A 20,578-nucleotide genomic window follows, 5' to 3' on the forward strand; every position below is an offset into this window, starting at 1 on the left:
GGGGGGGGTGCTAGAGTAATTGATGCCCCAAACCCCCCACCCAGAGAGGAGGTCACGTGGATGGTCAGAGCCAGAGATGCCCCTCTAGCCCCTAGGGGTCTTGGAGATGACTTGGCGCCCCTCAGAGCCCCTTCATGTCTGAGGCCATACCACAGGCAGGATCTGCTGTGCCTCCCCCATAGGAGAGCTGCAGGGGGCGGGGCATTGAGAAATCCCAAGCCTTGGATCACTGCTTTGTACTCCAGGGGTCCCGAGCCTATGAGAGAAATATCTAGGAACATGCCCCTGGAAGGAGAAGGTGGGGGGCTGGCAGAGAGCCTATTTCAGAAGGTCCCAGGTCAGGGGGCTCATCCTTCCGGTCTCAACTGAGCTGGGCTTAAAACGTCTTTTTAAACAGTCCATGTTCTATTTTTCTCTGTGTGTTTCTCTCTTTTTTTTTTTTTTTCAGTCTCTGTGTGTCTGTTTCTCTGTGGATCTTTTCCTTTCTGTTTCTGCCTGAAACCTCTTTGAGAAGCTACCTCTCAGCCTCTCACTCTCTTCCCTCCCTCATCCTTCACCCCCTCTCCATCCCTCTGCCTTTAGCACTTGCTGGGAACTGGCTGAGAGCATCCGTTGCCCAAACCTCCTTTGGTTCTGAGGCTCTTTTCCTCCCTCCTGTACCTGAGCCCATGTTTCGGGGACTGCCTGGAAGTCCAGAGCATCCTCCCGAGGGGGAGCTGGTACCCGGAGGCACCTCTTAGGATGAGTCCAGCCTGTCTCATCCCTGGGACTCTGCAGAATGGCATAGAGGAGGCGTTTTAAGCAGGCAGGAGCTGGCCTTGCTGCAAGACCCTGACTACCAGGCACTGTGAGTGAAGACCTGTGTGTGTGTGTGTGTGTGTGTGTGTGTGTGTGCTTGATATGTATTTGCACGTACCTACTGGTGTATGGAGGTGTGTCTCAACATGTGTCAGTGGCTGTTACGCTAGTGTGTGTGCCCATGTGTGTACCTGTGCACTTGTGTGCAAGTGCGCCCGTGTATGGCTTTTGGTCTGAAGGACACACAACTGTATATGACAGATTTTTCAAGGACACTTAGTGGAGGGAGCACAGTGGGATGAGCCCCTTTAAAGTGGGAACAGAGGGGGAGGGAGAAGAAAAAAAATTTTTAAATCAAGTGGGAACAAAATAAACAAAAATGGTATTAAAATGACAGATAAGGGATTCGTTTTTGCCTGCGGGCTTGCAGAAGCATTTCTACACGCGTCTGCCTTCTGTCCCCAGGAAATGAAGTGAGGGTCACCTTGAAAAGGTATTTTTGCTCAAGCGCTAAAATGAATCCTTCCTTTCCGTTCTGAGGGCTCAAACAGCACACACGCACATGCACCTGTCTCTTTGAAACTCGGGAATGGAAGGCTGGGGCGGGGGGAGGGGGGGTCGCCATCAGGGGCACTTTGCTTCACCCTCCAGGAGACCGGAGTTTGCCATGAGAATCTCTTGCTTGACAGCCAAGATGGCCCATGCCAAGAGCAGGTAGGAGGGAGCTTTGGATGGCGACTCCCCTCACATCTCACACTTCTGCGGTCTATTAGAAGTTCATTTTGAGTTTTGTTTTGTTTTTGTTTTTTTTCCATGGCAGCAGCCCGTGCCCCGAGAGGTGGCGAGAAGGAAGCAGGTTTAGAAAGCAAAATTTCACTTGCAGGGTGAGATGTGGGAATCTGGATGACTTGCCGTTTTGTAGTTAGTGTGTGAGAGCCGGGGGCCACACCACCCGGGGAAGGGAATCCGTGCTTCGCCTGACCCTGAACACTGGGGAGGCTTGGCGGCCAGCCGCTCTAGGTGAATGCTGACTGCAGCCTGGCCACTCCCAGGGCGCCTTGGGGAAGAGGACGGGGCCAGAGACGGGCACGGCCTCAGGAAGGCTGCAGGCCAAGGAGGGACAGACCCCGGTCCCCTGGCGCGGTTCCCTCACCCTCAGAGGACTGCTGCCCTTGAACGTCCTCCAGGATGGCATTCTTGTCCCCCTACACCGTGGCCTCCATTTGCAACAGCTTCACCCCCTTGGTCCACCTGCCGAAGCCCTCATCACCTTTAAACCTCCTCTGTCCCTGCCTCCAGGGAATCTTTAACTTCCACTCGAGTAGAGCTGGTGCTGTACGCCCTCCCCCATCTGCCCCCAGTACCTTGTACCCCTGGCATTACGTACCCTGCAGACCTTTCTCCGTGTGCCCACGAGCTGCAGCCTGTTTTACAAGGACCTTAAGAAAAATATTGATTAAGGGACACCTGGGTGGCTCAGATGGTTAAGCGTCTGCCTTCGGCTCAGGTTATGATCCCAGGGTCCTGGGATCAAGCCCCACATCGGGCTCCCTGCTCAGAGGGAAGCCTGTTTCTCCCTCTCCCACTCCCCCTGCTTGTGTTCCCTCTCTTGTTGTGTCTCTCTGTCAAATGAATAAAGAAAGAAAAATATTGATTAAGACAAATACGTACAGAGCAAGCAGGCTGGACTCTTACAGTACCTGTGTCATAAAAGGCATAACGGCTAAAATGGGGTTCCAGGTTAAAAGAGACCAAGGAGCCCCGTGAGCAGACACAGCCGCGCGGTCCTGTGGTGGCGCCGGGAACACAGAGAACAGCTACGAAAGACATTTCAGGGACAAGAGGGCCAACTTGAATGTGGGCTCTTAGGTAGTAGCATTGTGTCAGTGAGAAATTACCTGCGCTTGGCATACGTGTGTCTCAGATCACTTGTGCTGAGGGTATATGGAATGTTCTTGTTCTGTTGTTTTGTTTGTTTTGTTAATGGAGAGTAATACTACTTATAAGGATTGTTCAGAAAATTGAAAGTGCTATATCATACGTAAAGAGCTTAGCACAGGGGCACCTGGGTAGCTCAGTCAGTTAAGCGTCTGCCTTCGGCTCAGGTCATGATCCCAGGGTTCTGGGATCGAGTCCCACATCGGGCTCCTTACTTGGCAGAGAGTCTGCTTCTCCCTCTACCTGCTCTGCCTGCCGCTCCCACTGCTTGTGCTCTCTTTCTCTGACAAAAAAATAAATAAAATCTTAAAAAAAAAAAAAAAAAAAGGAGCTTAGCACAGGGCTTGGCCCAGAGATGGCGATCGGTAGATGTTTGTAGTTGCTGTTGCTGGTTACACTTGTTAGTGCTGTCCCGGCACCTGGGATGGATGCACAGGAAGAGTCTTTCTCGTCTGCACCCAGGACCGGCCTCCCGGGCTTGTGACCCATGTGGTCACACAGGGCCTGCGCTCACCAGGGGCCCTCCCCATGCTTGGTATAATGCTCTACTGTCACTGTCTTGAAGTTCTTAATCATTTCTCAACAAGGGGCTTCAAATATTCACTTTTGCACTGGGTCCCACAAATCACCTCGCCAGTCCTGTCTGCACAGCAGCTCTTAGACTAAACTCCCTGTCACCGCATCACAGCTCTGACAGGCCCAGTCAGGCACGTCCATTACTTCAGGCCCAGCCCAGCCCCGACACCATGGGTCAGTCTCCAGTGTCCAGCACAGTGGCCGCTCCCCACATGTGACAGTCAAGCACCCTAGATGAGACTCATCCAGATAGAGATGTGCCGAGGGTGCAAAATTTATACTGGGTTTTGAAGATGTCGTACCAAAAAAAAAAAAAGGAAGGTAAAATATCTTAATAATCATATTGATTACATATTGAGATGATTATATTTTTAGGTATGTTGGGTTAAATAAGATTACTAGATTTCACCAGTTTTGACTTTTTTTAAGATTCTATGTTTAAGTCATCTCTACACCCAACATGGGGCTCGAACCCACAACCCTGAGATCAAGAGTTGCATGCTCCACCGACTGAGCCAGCCAGGCACCCCTGATTTTACTGGTTTAGCATGGCCTCTAGAAAGTATAAAACGACTTATATGGGTCTCATTTGAGGCTCACATTATATTTCTGTTGGACGGCGCTGCCTTCGACCAGATTACCTGCTGCTCCATCATGACTAAACCAAACCAGCCAGCAGATGACAGCCCAGTGGATCAATTTCCAGCGTTTTTGTTTTTTTTTAAACCAGACTCCAGCCCTGATGCTCTAGCTTAGACCCACGTCTCCCCACAAAATCCATCCGGCACCTCTCTCTCTGGTGGGGTCATTGCTGCTGGGCAGCCTTTTTTTCCTCTTCCCTTCCTTCTTGAAATGCCCCAAGGTACTGATTTTTATACCTCCAAGAGTTTGTCGAGTGGCTTAAATATATTTGCAAGGCACCCAGTGGACAGAAGGAACACTGAACTTGGAATCAGAAGAACTAACTCAGGAATTAAAATCCCAGATCACTGACCCTTCTTTGTCGGGTGAACCTGGGCCCTTTACTTACCTTCTCTGTGCAGGGAGGCAGAACGGAACCAGCCACACAGTCTCGCAGATCTGGGTTTGAAGCCTGGTCCTGTGGCTTCTGAGCTGTGTGACACAGGGCAGGCCCCTGACCCTTAAACACTGAGCCTCCGGAGTCCACACCAAGGGGCTGGAACCAGCCTCTTGTGTTTTCTTTGTTTGTGTAGTGTTTCTTTCCCCACCTTGATGTTATAGCTCTTCAGAGTGATCAGGAAAGAATGTAGACAGGGAGTATTTATAAATTCTCTCACGGCTCTCTGATGTTGTGAGCCAGATGTTTACATGCTTGAAAAGCTATCCTGAGAGCCAGCTGTGAAAGCGGGGGGTGGTCTCAGTCCTGAGCAGATGGATGGATCCCCAGTCATCTTGGTCCCCCTCTCTGTCCCCCTTGCCATAGTGACCAAGACTGACTGGGACCCCACGGTCAGAGCACTGAGCTCCGTGGAGTGCAGCATGTTTGTTGAGCCTTCCCTGTGTGATGTGGGCTGCTGAGCCAAATCAGTCGCCTACTGTCAAGTGACGCTCATGATCCTCATCATAATGTGAAATTATTTATTGCCTGTTCCTTCCATTGGAACTGAAGGCAGAGACTCTGCTGCATTGGTTCTTGTTCCCACCCCCACCTGGGTCCTTAGGGTTTAGTATTGCGTCTTCAGGCAGTAGGAGATCAGGAAATGCCTGACAATGAATCCATGAATGAATGAATGAATGAATGAATGAATGAATGAATGAATTTCCCTGGCTAAAGGGAGAGACAGAGATTGTCACATTATAGGTGAACTGGAAAAGAATATGCATATAAGTTTATAGATAACGTACACATGGCAAATGCTAGCAGGTGTTGAAACGAGGTGGTGGGTACAGCCAGGTTTACCCTGAGTGTGTGAACATTTTCATTAAAAAAATGAAGTTAGGATTGCTGGAGAAATCCAGATGAGTGACATCTAACCCTGAATTGGTGAATCAGGAAGGCTTCCTGGTAGAGGTGGCCAGAGGTGCACTATGGAAAAGCACACAAGAGTTACAGGAATATAAACAGGAGGTGGGGGTTGCACAGGAAAGACATTTCAACAGATAATAGCACATGGGTGATGGATGACCTGGAGGCAAGATAGAGCAGAGTATGAGCAAGTCAGTGTCAACAGGGCAGGGAGGGGCGACCGTGTACCTGGCCAAGCAGCTGGGCTTAATTCTGGGGGCAGTGGGAGCCAGGGAATGTTCAAGTAGAAGAGGGACTAGGTAGCTGCATTATGTAGCTGTTCCCCCAACCCTTCTCTTTCCCCCTGGAGGATGACCAAGGTTTTTGTACGTCTCAAGGAGTATCATTTTAGAGATTAGCTTTTCACTTAGCAAGTTTGTTTTCCTGTAAAGGTATCAAAAAGTCATAAAACGGGCACCTGGGTGGCTCAGTTGGTTGAGCATCCGACTCTTGATTTCGGCTCAGGTCATGATCCCAAGGTCATGGGGTCGAGCCCCTTGTCAGGCTCCATGCTCAGTGGGGAGTCTGCTTGAGATTCTTTCTCCCTCAGCCCTTTCCCCCACTCGCATGCTCTCTCTCTCAAATAAATAAATCCTAAAAAAAAAAAAAAGTCATAAAACAGAGGCACTTCTCTTTTTTTTCTTTTTAAAGATTTTTATTTATTTATTTGACAGAGAGAGACACAGCAAGAGAGGGAACACAAGCAGGGGGAGTGGGAGAGGAAGAAACAGGCTTCCCGCGGAGCAGGGAGCCCGATGCGGGGCTCCATCCCAGGACCCTGGGATCATGACCTGAGCCGAAGGCAGACACTTAACGACTGAGCCACCCAGGCGCCCCTAGAGGCACTTCTCTTAAGGGGTGGAAGGTGGAGAAGCCTCCTGATGGAAGTCAAGGCACCAGGGACACTGGGACACCTAGATGGCTTTCTCTGCCATTGAGGGTGCCAGCCCAGGATACATTCCATCACAATTTTATCCACTCCGGATGTTTGGCTCTGTGTAGACAAAGCAAGTTGTTTTTGTTGGCTTGTTTTTGGACAAAAGTGACACTTTTCTGGCCTCGAAAGCCGATAAGCCTTCTTCCCCAGGCTTGAATCCGAGCTCTCTCTTTGGTGCCACATTTTTGTCCTCCAAAGGCCCCACTCCTTTTGCAAAATAAGCTAAACAAGGCACTGTAAGCTTCGCGGTTAACAGCTCCCGCCATCTGCCCTCAAACGTCCCATGGGATGACTCTGAGTGCTCCCTATGTGAACAGATTATGTGTTCTGTCTCGGAAAAACAAGCTACCAGATGGGGAGGTAGGGCTGGGCATGAGGATTTTTGAAGTCTCCCATTCAGAAGGCCTGCCTGTTTGGCCACGGCCATGTGACTGATGACCGCCATGGTCAGATCCAGAGCAAGGGTGAGCCTGCCTGTGTGTGATTGGAATAGTCTTTACAGAAGGTGATGGATCAGGGTGCTTTATCTGACCACATCCTTGGACCTGCCCTCCACGGGCTCACCTGCACCAAAATGTTTAAAGAGTTAGCCAGAAAAATTAGGAAACAAGAAATGGTGGACAAATTCTTTTTCACAGATTCATATTTAAAATACTCAGCAAGGGGCGCCTGGGTGGCTCAGTCGTTAAGCATCTATCTGCCATTGGCTCAGGTCATGATCCCAGAGTCCTGGGATCGAGCCCCACATCGGGCTCTCTGCTCAGCGGGAAGCCTGTTTCTTCCTCTCCCACTCCCCCTGCTTGTGTTCCTTCTCTCGCTGTCTTTCTTTGTCAAGTAAATAAAAATATTTAAAATACTCAGCAAGATTTCTCCATTACCTGGAGCTGTCCTAAATACTAAGGAGTTCTAAAGATGCCAGTTCTTCTTCTGAAAGGACATTCCATTCCATGGGGCTCCTCGTAGAATGGGGGCCTTTGCGCCCTGGAAGGGACAGCAGGGACAAGTGTTGGGGCACAGGGAAAAGTCCAAGTGTGGCCTGAGGTTGGAATTGTTAGGGCAATTGTAGGCCCCTACCGATGATCCTGTGGCCAAAAGATTAGAGTCCTTGGGAAGGCTGCAGACAGTGACAACTGTTGGTTTGAAGTTCTTGGTCCCTGTGAAAATTGTATGTATTGGCCTGAGTTGTCTGATGAGATTTCTGGGTAAGGACTGAAGCCACCATCCTGGTAATGGGGCCAGGTCTCAGCCCTCAAGCTGACACAGCCCTGGTTCTCACCCAGCTCCATTGTCTTCAGCTGTGTGACCTTTCGCAAGTAGCAAAACCTCTCTGAACCTCTCCCCCACCTGAAAAATGGGAATAGTACCATTTGCCTCCAGGAACAAGCGAGACAGTGTTTTGAGCCTTGACATGGTAGACATTATGGGTTCATTGAATTGTAGCAGATCTCTGCATGCACACAGAAATGAACAATCCTTTGAATTATTGAAAAGTGAAGACATCTCCAAGGGACGTGGTCAGGCACATCTCGTAACTCGAATGAGCAACAGTGTTTCCAAGTCACCTGCCTTGCAGAACTTGAAGGGAAGAAATTGGCTCCTTTGTTATCTGCTGTAGTATTTGCACCCTTAGCAGTTCCTGGAGTCCTTAAAATGATTTGTTTTCTCTGAAAGGGAAATGTACCTCCTCCAATCACCTATTCGTTGTTGGCCCTCCCACAGGATTGCAAGTTCCCTGAGAACAAAGTGGGACATGTCCTTGTTTAGCATGGCATCTTGGGGGCTTAGCCCTGGTGCTCCATACACACCTGTGGAACCAGACCTTCCTTCTGCAGCTTTAACCTGGGGTAGCTTCTTCCGCATTGGCACAAGCATCCTTTCCAACCGGATTCTGTTCCTTCAATCCTCCCCCCTTGTAGAATCAGAAATACAAAACTAACTCAACCATTTGCAAATGTTTCTGTCTGAATACGTGCTACACACAGAACAAAGGCTGTCTGTCTCCCCGTTCAGAAGGCTTGCATTTGATGCCTTGTCTGTTCTTTTTCCCCTTTACCCTGTTCACGGGCTAGGGCCCACCTGCCTTCTAGCACCAAAGCGCTCATGCCTCATGGGTAGCTTTCATTCTTCCCATTTCACAGATGGGGAACCTGTGGCCCTGGTGAGTTGTGCAACAGGTCCAGAATCATCAAGCTAGAATATGGCACCTCTGGACCCCATTTCTGACTCATGTGACTTTCTCAGCTGCGACTCTGCCTTTCGTAGAAGTCAACATTTGCCTGTTTCCAAGAACAGTATCGCCCTCCCCTTGTACGAGTCACCACTGATTGCATGTTGCTGCAAGAGGCCAGTCATAGAACATCATGCATGCAGGGAGGGAGGGCTGGGGCCCATGCTGTGGGGACAGCCAGGGGAGGCTGAGGATCTGGCACTGGAGGAGGGAAGCCAGGTCCGAAATAAAGCCTTCTGTCCCAGCGCCATCCATCACAGCCCCGTGAATGGGGCCCTGCTAGCCATCTGCACAGGCCCAGGGCTCTGGCTTTGTTGGTTGCCATGGCGACCCTTGGCCCTGACAACAGAGGCGCACTTGGCTATGTGTGTCATTGTGTCCCATTGAGTCTGCAGAAAAGCCAACAGACAGCCGGGGCTGCAGATGGGAAAGGAACGTCCCAGGCCTCAGCCAGCTCTTTTGTCTCGGCCTGCAGAGCAGATATGAGAATGAGAGACAGAGCATCTTTTGGGGCCCCAGAGAGGCCTGGGGGTCCATTTCTAGCCAATGACTCATGCAGAGATTTTGTGTTCATGGGGCCTGCGAGGCAGCGTAGTGGAAAGGTGAGTCAGACACCATCTTCAGGACATTTATGGAGCACTTAACTATTTATTCAATGATTGTTTGTAGCCAGGCACTGCTCTGGGGCTGGGGATACAGCAGGGACCCAAGTCTCATGTCTCAGTTCACACTCTGCTAGCCCATGAGTTAGGTTCAAAGGGGTATTATCCCCATTTTACAGATGAGGGAAAGGGGCACAGAGAGGTTGTTTAACACGCCGAAGGTCACACAGCAAGTAAAGGAGTCTGGTTTCACATTCAGCACCCTGCACCCGACCTCTACAAACGGCCACCATGGGCTGCTTTCTCCCTGTATTTTTGAGATGTTTAACTCTCAAAGTCAGAAACCCTTCATTTCCAGAGAGATGGGGATCATGCAGTCCTGGATCAAGTGCAGGGTCCACCATCCACCTCTAAAGACAGTAGTTCTCAGCCTCCCCTCGGGGGCTTCACCAGTGCCCATGTCACACCCGTGAGACTCTGGTTTAGTTGTGCTGGGTGGAGCCCGCCATAGGTGTTATGCTCCTGGAAATTCTCACACGCAGCCAAGGGTAAGAACGGCTGGCTCTGAGCTCGGAGACCCTTGAAGAGCCCATCAACCTTCTGAGCCTGCCATCCTGCAGAAGGCTGAAATTAGACGTGAAGGTACATCGTATGTAGCAAGTGAGCAATAAACAGCTGCCAATGCTTTGATGACTTTTCTTCTTCCTCCAGGGCATTTTTTCTTGGGGGGGCCCTTTCCCTGAATTCCCCTACCCCATTGATTTAAACACTGCCCTGGCCTCGCCCCATCCCATCACACCCTCCGAATGCAAGCATACGAATGCACGCATACGCATACGAGGCAGATAAGAGGGAGCAGAGAGAAGTAATTAACATTTTAATTAAAGAAAAGGGGCTGGGGAGAGGTGGGTGGGCCTGGAGGGCTCACTGTCTGGTTGCACCAGGGTTTGCAACTTGTTTTGACCGAGACACACAGTAAGAGACAGCATTTCTTGCAGGTGTCCTGCATGCCTCAGACAAAAATTACCCTCGCCCGCCATGCGCTCGGATAGATCCTATTCTATTTAGTTTATGTTGGTTTAAATTTCCCTTTCAGTTCTGATCATGTCAAGGAATGACATCCCTCTGTGATGCTAGCCTGCCTTTGACACCAGACTGATATCTGTCTCCAGATGTGCAGATCGCACAGGGCGTGGGAGACAGAGCAGAGACATAGATGCTCACACCATCTCGGGGGCAATGCAGTGGGCCTCTCGGCATGCAGGCCAGATGGTTCTCGGGGTCAGAAGGGGCCATGGAAACTATGTGATCCAACATGAGGGGAAACTGAGGCCAGGAGAGGCACATGGCTTTGGCTCCTGAGCCAAGCAAGGGCTGTGGTGAACAGTCACGTACACAATGATTCCAGACTTGGGCAGAGGGGAATATTATTGTTAAATTGTTGTTTTAACACAAATTTCAGACCCGCACACTAATTTTCATGAGTCCTCTGATGGACCTTTTTAAAAGGCAGGTGTTGCTGTCCCCGTTTCACAGCTCAGACGTGTTGAGTTCACTCACTGCATAAATTGACCCGGGAACTGCGCTGAGCTCTGGGTACCCTGGAGAACAAGAAAAGCCTGATCCCCTCTCTCTTGGGGTTTGCATTTTTCTGAGTGTGATTGGAGTGTTTCAGGCAGGAAAGTGATGTGAGATGAATTATCCTTAAAAAGGTTGGGGACCAAGTAGAAAATAATGGAAGGAAAGCAAGAGAGAAAGCCAGGAGAGCACCGAGGGTATCAGTGCTCCAGTCCAGGTGAGATGATGCAGTTTGTGCCAGAGCGGTTTAGGGCCTTGCCCCCAAGCGGGACCCCTGGGCACCCAGCTCCCTACATCACTGTGGGGGGGAAGGGGAGCCTTCCTTTGTAACTGCCTTGCATCTGAGAGGCTCCAGAGCATGTCCCCAGAAAGAGTCTGCCTTCTGTTGGGCCCCTTTCCTTGGTAACCCCAGAAACCTCCATGGACCTCAGACCACAGAGCTCTAGAATCAAGCACTGCATCATTGGCCGAGAATACAAAAGGGAGGGACAAGTCAGAGACAGAGGAAACTCAAATGTCTGAAGAGCCTATGATCCGCCAGGCTGTTCACATCAGTTGCCTAATTCCCAGCGCAGCCAGTAAGAGAGGCATCGCCCTCCCCGTGCCGTAAATAAGGACTCTGAGGCTCAGAGTGTTTTTGTAAGTTCTGCTCTGTTAGTTACATAAGACAGTGAGCTTTAGAACTGAAGCCCAGGCTCCAGGCATTGCACACATATCTGTAGTGTCTATTACAGGGCCCATGACAGACATCACTAATCTATCACAGCTCTATTTAATCTTGATCTTGGTCACTGGTTCATCACCGGCACCTACACACAGCCCTGGCATATGGCGGGGCGCAGTGGTTTCTGCTAAGGGAATGACTGAATCAAGCAGGGTAAATGACAACTGTAGCAGGCAGGCACTCAAACGCAGGCCTGCATGTCCTCAAACCCTTGTCTTGTCTCCCATTTCTAAAAGGGGAGGGCCAGCTCCGTAATTCTCTTGTTTGCTTTTATTTTTTTATTGCAGTCAAATTCACATAAAACAAGATTACCCAAGAACCATTGTAAGTGAATAACTCGGTGCCTTTGGCACATTCAGGCACATTGAGGCAGACATCGCCACCAGCTCCAGAACTTTCTCGTCATCCCGAACAGAAACCCCATTAGACAGTCATCCCCACTGGCCCCTCTCCCCAGTTCTTGCAACCACTCACTTGCTTTCTGTCTCTTTGGCCGTGCCTGTCCTAGACATTCCATACAAATGGAAGCTGTGTGTGGCCCTTCGTGTCTGGATTCTTGCACTGAGCATCATGTTTTTGCGGTTCATCCACTTTGTAGCATATATCAGCACGTCATTCCTTATTATGAAGGACCCTGTGGTGTGGACAGACCCCATGTGGCTTACCCATTCAGCCACTGATGTACACTTGGGTGGCTTCCATCTTTGGTATTGTGGATGGTGCTGATATCAACGTGTGTGTACATGTATCTGTTTGAGCTCCTATTTTGCATTCTTTGGGGTGTACACTTAGGAGTGGATTGTTGGGGGCGCTTGGGTGGCTCAGTCAATTGAGCATCTGACTCTTGGTCTCAGCTCGGGTCTTGATCTCATGGTTGTGAGTTCGAGCCCCGCACTGGGCTCTGCACTGGGCATGGAGCCTGCTAAAAAAAAACCAACAACAACAAAAGGAGCGGAATTGCTGAGCTGTGTGGTAATGCTATGTTCAACTTTTCAAGGAACCCATAAGTCTTAAAGGCTAGGGATTTAGAAGCTGGTCTCTGGCTCCTTCCTCCCTCTCAACCCTCACCCCGTAGGTGCCCTCCAACATGCCTTGGGAGCCCCCCTCCTCAGCTCACAGTGACCCCAGCATCTCATTGACATGTGGCTTGTTCCGTGCACCCCTCCGCCGGACCTGGCTGAGCAGGACCCTTCTGAATAAGATGGAAGAGCTGGACCCCCCCACACACACTGAGGGTGTCTCCAGCCGACCCTGTACATCCTCTTCTCTTCCACCTTCCCTTCCCCTGTGATTTCGTGTCCTGGCCGCCCTCGCCGTGTCCCCGACTCTTGCCCATTCTGCATCTCATCACCCCTGAGCATTTGCTGGAGGTACCTCCCCTTTCCTCTGTGGCTTCCGAAAATCTGCTCACCTTTGAAGGTGCAGCTCATGTGACACCTCACTGGCATCGTAAGCCCCGCCAGAATGAATCTCTGTCTGCGTTTCCACAGCACCTTGCGTATTCATACCAGCAGAAGTCATGATTTCACCCTGTCTGGTACAGAATTACTCGTTGACAGTGAACTGGAAAATTTTTATATACATAGCTTGCCCGGTTATCTTAAGGATTTATTGACATGAAGGGGAAAGCAGCCTAGTGCATTAAATTCTCCTATTCTCTCCCCTCGTCCCTCTGCCACTAAATTATGAGCTTCAGAAAGAGAGGAGCCTTTTACCCATCTCAATACCTACATAATGCAGTGCCTTGCCTGTAACAGGCACCTAATTAATTTTTGTTGATTGAATTAGTGGGCTAGAGAAAGTGAGCACATGACATCAACTCTTCTGATTGTTGGAAGCATATTGTGCTAAGAATTCACGTCTGATAGAGATCAGGTTTTGTTATAAGGTCAATTTCAACTGCAGGCCACCAAAATGTCACCGCCATGTATTTCCCATTGTGACATTTTGTAATTGAAAGTGTGCAGGTGTGACTCTCACTTTTGCAGAGCATTCAGATGTTAATATGCGCATTCTCCGAGATTCTCGCATTTTCAAACACATGTTTAATGGAAATTAAATTGTGTGGAGTCTTAAGTTTGAGACAAATGGTTTTAAATGAGAGACAGCAGCCGCTGGTTCTGCATAGTCACTGTGCTGCTAAATGAACAGGCTTGCTTTGAGTTGGATATGCTGCTGGAATAGATTAAAAAACAAAAACAAAAAAACATTGAGTTATCAAGGAAAGAGTATGGTTTCTCAGTTAATTTATGGTCGCATGTTCCAGACCCATGCTCTCCTCAATAACATTTCCTCTGCTGAAAGGCAACAAAATTTCCTCTCTGAACTAGATCATTTGTATTCATCAAGCCCCAGTATCTACTATGGTGAGGTGTTTTGTTATTCGCTGAGTTAATCGATGTTGTCATGAAGGGCTTTGGGCTCAGACAGTCCCAGGCATTCCCGTAACCAAGGCCAAATACATAACCCCTCCGAAATTCCATGTCCTCATCTCCCTCCGCACTGGGTGGCTGGGCACATTGAGGGGGATAAAGTGCCCTTCAGAACCGTACCCCGCAGACTACAGTCACTTCCTCCTGGGACGCCTCCCAGAGCCCCCACCAGGAGAGACTTTATCCTTAGCCACCCTGCACATGCTGGGTGGTGGCTGAGGAGGAGAGCCCTAGGCAGGCACTCCCAGTGCACTCCCAAGATGTGGGGCCCAGTCTGATTCTCTAACTGTGCTATTAGCTGGACTCTGTAAGCAAAAGAAACCCAGATACTCAAGCAAGCTAAAAGGGGGCGGGGGGCGAAAAGGAAGGTGGAGGGAGCTTTCTTCTGGACCAGTGGGATGGGAACACTTCTCCCTCGGTCCTTCCATTTGGAGAGACATCTATGATCCTGACACTCCTGGCCCTCCCCCTGCCGTACCGGCTCACCCCCAGGGATATGGGGGACTCAGGTTGGCCCCAACAGGTTCAGAAGTGAGTGGTGCACTCATGGCCAGGCTGGGCTGCAGGCTTGAGGTGGAACCAGGGAGCCTCTGTGTCCAGGACCTCCGTCCTCTCTTGCAGCTGCTTCTCTGTTGCACACTGTTCTGCATGCCGGCTCCTCTCCTGGGGTAGGAGGTGCGACCCCACAGCTCCCAGGACTCTGGCCTGTCCCCGTCCAGTCAGCTGCGGCCAGGGGGGTCACACAGCACGGACAGGGCTGCCGGGTCTGCACCCCTGTAGACAGAGGAGGAAGTTTCCAAGAGCGGGGAGGCACGGTGTGCTGAACGGACACCCCAAAGCTACCTCCTGCACCCACTTCCCAGGAGCACCTCAGTTGCCTCATCTGTGAAGAGTGGATAATGACGTAGCCATTCATCTCCTGGGGCTCTGGGGATGAAACAGGGTGGTATCTGCAGCACCTCTAGGTGCTCAGGACATGGTCATGCTTGGAAGGCAAGCACTGCACTTGACTGATCCCTGTGCCCTGTGCCCAGTGCCCACAGGGGGGAGAGGGTGAGGGGGACACATAGTAGGTGCACCATGAATATTCATGGAATGAGTGAATCCTTAAACCAGTGCCAACACCACCCTCCTTTGTTTAGTCTCTGCTTCTAATAATACAGCTCCACGTCCCATTAGCTCTGGGGTACTGGGTTGGGAGCACTGCCAACACATCATCCTGAGCTTGGTGCCAGACATCCGCCCAAGTCCTCACCCGTGCTGCTAAGCCTGCAGCCACCCCTAGTTGGCGCTTCCTCTGTGTTTTGTTGCAGCGTGAATGGATGGACATCTATGAAGTGTTAGGACTCAGTGACTCTGGGGTCAGACAGATCTGTTTTCAGATCCACCATTAACCTCTCTGTGCCTCAGTGTCCTCATCTGTAAAGAGGGGACCACAAAGTATTGTGCGCATTCATAACAATAATGAATATTAATAGTGCCCTATGCAAAGAGCTTAGCACAGCGTGCAGCATGCAGAAAGGACTCAGGAAACAGGGTCCAGAAGTTGTGAGACGTGAATGGCTCCATCATTGTTCTGAGATCCAGCACAATATAACCGAAAATACACACTCCAGATAACAAAGCAGGGATTTAGCAAGAAAACCCACAAACCAAAAGATGCAGGGGGAACACACTTGAATGGTGGCCTGGGGAGGGGGTGGGGGAGGTGATAAAAAGAAAACAAGGTGGGGGGGCTGTTGTTCCAGGCCCACAAAGCAATGGGCAACTGGCAGGTCTAGCCAGGGAGAGCAGGACTTGGGAGGGGTCTGGGGCACGGGAGCTGAGAACCCTCACTCCCTGGGTTCCAAAGCGAAGTTCCACATCCAGGGAACCCCCTCCATCTCCAGCAAACTTGAGAAGGTTGGTCACACTGGAAATATGCACTCCCCAAAACGGGCCACCAGGTACTGCATGGGGTCCTGGGATTCCCAGACAGTGCTGGGGACCAGTGTTCAGTGTGGGGACAGGGCAGCAGGGCTCCCAGCCTCCCGTGTTGTGCGGCCACTGCATCTGCTCTGAATCTTCCATCTGAGCCCTCCCATCTCACAGATTGGGCTGGCTTGTCCCCTGTGGATGATGCACCGAGCTGGTCAGCTTGCCTGCAGAGGGATCTCAAGCCAGCTCTGTCCCCTTGCTCTGGTTTTCCACCTAGAAAATGTGCACAGTGATCCTGCCTGGGGTGTGGTCAAGGTCAAATGAAAACACTTTTATTGAAGGAATCTCTACAACTAACATGGGTCTCAAACCCACGACCCAGAGATCAAGATTCACATGCTCCTCCAATTGAGCCAGCCAGGTGCCCCCGGCCTTCGGTTTTTAAAGTGTATCCCCAGTATGAAAGCAAAGGATGTGATGTCAGAAGAAACTACATGGGAAATGGCAGGGAAGTGTTCTTGGCTGGCCTGACTGTGCATTTCTGGTTTCTTCCAGGGTGGAAGCGTGTGAAGGGGGCCTCTGTTCCTGGAGGAGAGGATCATGGCCTTCATGTTGCTCAGCCGGCGGTTGGCCTGCACCTTCCAGCACAACTACAGCCTGCTCGCACCCAGTAAGCCGTGGAGGGGGGTCTTGGCAACAACTGGTCCTGATGGGAAACACAATCCAGACTGGGGATACTTGGACTGGGAGAGCCCTTGGGGGTTAAGGGGCTGGCCAGCCGGTATTTCTGGGGCTGTCTCCCCCTCACACACACTAAAACTGTCCCCATCACCCCCCTCCATCTCCCGTCTCAGCCGTGCACTCCTGTCCCCGAACGAACAGCTCTGTGGTGGACAGGAAGCTGATCCGGCCTGGAGCCACGTTGCTTGCCTGGAGCGGCAGCCCCAGCAGCCGGAAGGGTCCGGCCTGTCCTCACAGGGACTGTTGGGGAAAACACATAGCTGAGCTTGCTGCCAAGAAAACAAGAAGGCTACAAGTATCCCTGTGATTGACCCAAAGGCCAAGTGGGCTTCCAGGGTACTGGATAGGAGGCGGCTACCCCCACCGCACTCTCCCTCGCGGGCACCCACCCACCCCCAGCTGGCCTGCAGCACCGCCCACTCCACGGCCACGTCTCTCCGTCTCTCCGGGGCTTCTGTTTCTCTCTGCCTCGCTGAGTGCAGGCAGCTCGGCCAGGCCAGCCTCATCAGCTTGCAGGATCCCGTGAGACCTCCTTCCCAGTGGCCCCACCGGAAGGCACGCATGAATCCCATTTTGCAGGTGAGAAAGCCGAGCCTCAGAGAAGCGAAGTCAGTCTAGCTGCAAACACTGGGTTATCATCCCTCCCCCATGTGCCTCCCTGGGGCTCTGGGGGAAAGAGGGGCTAGTGGTAACCCCCTTAGGGGAACCCTACATCCCCCCCACCAAGCCTGTCCCAGTTCTCTCAGAGCCCCGTGCTTGTTATCGTTGTGTCCTTTTCTTATTGGTCTCGTCTGCCTTCTGAAGACAAAGTGCTGGCTGTGGCCTTGGTTCGCATGTAGAATGCAGGTGTTTATACCCTGGGTAGGATAAAGAGCAGGCGTGTTCTCTCTCCCGCAGGAGTATTAGCAGGTTTTGTTTTAAAATAAACCTTTTAACTTGGGCTGATTTTACAAGTGCAGAGAAATTACTAAGCTAGTCCAGAGAGGTCCCCTGTGCCGCAATGTCCCCCACAGTTAAAATCTTACATCGCTGGGATGCATTTGTCGAAAACTAAGAAGCTGGCCTTATATTTTACTGTTAACCAAACTCCAGACTTCTCTTTGGATTTTACCAGCCTTTCCCTTGACGCCTCTTTCTGGATCCCAGGATCCAGCCCCAGTTCCCCCAGCGCACTGCGTTGTCACGTCATCTCCTCTGGTCTGTGACAGTTCCTGCCTTCCCTTGTTCTTGACCTCCGTAGCCTTGAGGAGTTAGGTTTTGAGGTTTTGTTTTGTTTTACACAATTATAAGAGAAGCATATTAATGCTGACCCATTATTATGTTAAAAATAAACCGAAACCTGACCAATGGTGCAGGTATGGGGTGCTCCAAGCAGGAGGGAGAGTCCTCCCTAGCTAGTACTATGGAGCACCTGCTGGGTGCCGAGCACTGTGCCAGGCACTGAGGATACACCAGTGATGAGAGAGCGTGGCTCCGCCTTTGCAGGTCATTCTCACGGACGTTGGAGCCTTCCCAAGGAGAAAACCAGGAAAGAGCAGTGGGTCAAGACTCCTACTACTGGGCCCCATTTCACCAAGTGAGCCTGACCAGTGGGCAGGATGTGAGCCTCCGTTTCTCTTCGGGAAAGTGGGGGTGGTACTGGTGTCCTCCCTGCTTTGCACATTTCTTGTCTCAGAAGGAACAGTTCATGTGAAAGCTCTTCGTTTATGCTTCCATTAGGCGGGGAGTGGCTTAACTCCCATTTTACAAGCATGGATATGGAGGCATGATGAAAAACCAAGACAGATGTGACTAAATCGGAGTTACCAGCTCTGCATTTTCTTGGCCAGAGCTGAATCTTTTTTTGGCACACTTGTGCCAGATGGAGAGAACCATACCGTGAGATTTTTTTTCTTTTCTTTTGGCCTATCACTTTGACATATCCAGTATGATAGATGATTGATAGATGGGTTGATTGATAGATACGAGTTTTTTAATACTAAACCACAGTGTTGGCAAAGATTCAGGAATCTGTGCACTCCTACACTGCTGATGGGCAAGTAGCAATAAGGAAATCATTGTAAAATGACAGCTAACCTTTAATCCATTTAATCCCCTGGGAGAGGAAAGGGAGACTCAGAGAAATTATATCACTTTCCCAGAGCCTCAGCGCGAGCAAGTGGCTGAACCAGGCTTTGAACGGAGAGCCCGGCTGGTCCCAAAACTTGCAACCTTAACTGCTATATTAGTTATTTATTGCCTTGTGACAAATAGCCCCAAACTTAGCAGGTTAAAATAATGTTTTTTATTTAATATTTTATATAATTATTTATTTATTTCATGGTTCGTGTGGATTAGGAATCTGGGTTGGGGGGCAGCTTAGCTGGATGTTCTGGCTCCAGGTCTTTCACGAGGGTACAGCTGAGCTGTTAGCCAGGGCTGCGGTCTCACCGGAAGGCTCAATGTGGAAGCTGGGGGATCTGCTTCCAAGCTCACTCCTGTGGCTCTGGCTGGATTTGGGGCCACATGGACATCTCCACAGAGCAGCTCACAACATGGCACCTGCTTCCCCGGAGTGAGGGAGAGCAGGAGGGTGCTTCAGCCCTCACCACACCCACTGTGCTTAGGTGTTGGTGTGGTGTCTGCACCCATCAGATCACTGTGAAGCCATTAGACACGGTGGCTCAGGGCTGAGACAGTGCTCCCAATGGCATTGCTTCATGCCCCTCCCCCCAAATCATTGATAATCTTATCCTGGCAAATGGAGTGCAGAGACTGAGAGACTAGACAGCAAAGCGGTTACCTCTGGGTGGTGAAATTGTTGATATTTTCCTCCATGAGTGTGTTAAAAAAATCAGTGGCATGCTGCCTTCCTGAGAACAGGAGAAAGGGCTGGAACTTTGCTACTCAGAGGCGACATAGTGCACAACTCTCCTCTGACCATACCATACCTATGATGCATTTGGCAAAAGACCTGAACAGCCCGGAGAGTTCCCTGCCCCCTTAGAGAGCCAGCACGCCCAGAAGAGTGATGGAGAAGGAAGCCCTCTTCCGTCAAGTTCATCGTCAGCCCTGCGGTCTCCAGTTTGGCAGATGCAGACACAGACGGCAGCTGTGCCTCTGCACTGAGCACAATGACAGCCAGTCTTAGAAATGGAGAGCTCCTGGGGGTGGATCGGCCTCTGGGTCCCCTTCACCCACGGGAGTCCTGTCCGAGCAGCCACATCCCCTGCTCTCCGAGTCTGCGGCAGTGTTCCTGCTCCAGACGCCTCTGTTCAGGTTAAAGGAGAACGTCTCCCGAACAAGATGAGAATGCAAGAATGTGAGTGCCGTGTCACGAGGCTGTGGCTTGCAGTGCATCCGAGGAATGACTGCGAGCTAACAGAGAGAACAGTGCCAGTGGTCCAGCTTAGCCAGCCATCACCGCAACCTCGTCCTTCTCAGGGCTGACGGAAGCTTGCCAGGAGCTTAGCCAAGAACCAAGGATCTCCACGGAGCAAGGAAACACCAGGAAGAGAGGAGACACATGCTCTTCGAAATCAACTGCCCCCCCGCCCCAAGCATAGGTGAAAAAGGTGAGGAGCCACCCAAAGGCAATAGTGGGTCTTCCAAGATTGTCATTTGCATCAGAAACCCCCCTTGGAGAAGGAGCCCCACCTCCAGTTGACCAGCCTGCACACAGGCGGAGTCCACTCCGACATCAGCTGGAACAACGGGAAACAAGGAAAAAGAAACTCAGGAAGAAGAAGGCTCTGTGGTGATATGATACTTTATGTGGAAAATCCCAAAGACTCCACCCCAAAACTGCTAGAACTCATACAGGAATTCAGTCAAGTGGCAGGATATAAAATCAATGCACAGAAGTCAGTGGCATTCCTATACACCAACAACAAGTCAGAAGAAAGAGAAATTAAGGAGTCGATCCCATTTACAATTGCACCCAAAACCATAAGATACCTAGGAATAAATCTAACCAAAGAGGCAAAGGATCTGTACTCAGAAAACTATAAAATACTCATGAAAGAAATTGAGGAAGACACAAAGAAATGGAAAAACGTTCCATGCTCATGGATTGGAAGAACAAATATTGTGAAGATGTCAAT

The 20,578-nt window shown here is 50.6% G+C and overlaps 1 protein-coding gene across 2 annotated transcripts in view; it reads left to right on the forward strand.

Moving 5' to 3' along the window:
• Window positions 1-20,578, forward strand: part of ABAT (4-aminobutyrate aminotransferase) — an 88,059-nt gene that overhangs the window by 28,503 nt on the left and 38,978 nt on the right. The window contains exons 1-2 of one of the 2 annotated variants that reach the window (XM_032392149.1): window positions 524-847; window positions 16,311-16,425. In XM_032392149.1, coding sequence (XP_032248040.1) covers window positions 16,356-16,425 — 70 coding nt within the window. In that variant the 5' untranslated portion in view covers window positions 524-847; window positions 16,311-16,355. Of the gene's footprint in view, window positions 1-523; window positions 848-16,310; window positions 16,426-20,578 lie in introns of those variants that run through there. The other variant, XM_032392148.1, reaches the window with a different exon arrangement.

The sequence above is a fragment of the Phoca vitulina genome, unplaced genomic scaffold (genome assembly GCF_004348235.1).
Source record: "Phoca vitulina isolate PV1807 unplaced genomic scaffold, GSC_HSeal_1.0 scaffold66, whole genome shotgun sequence".
In the NCBI taxonomy this organism is placed as follows: Eukaryota; Metazoa; Chordata; class Mammalia; order Carnivora; family Phocidae; genus Phoca; species Phoca vitulina.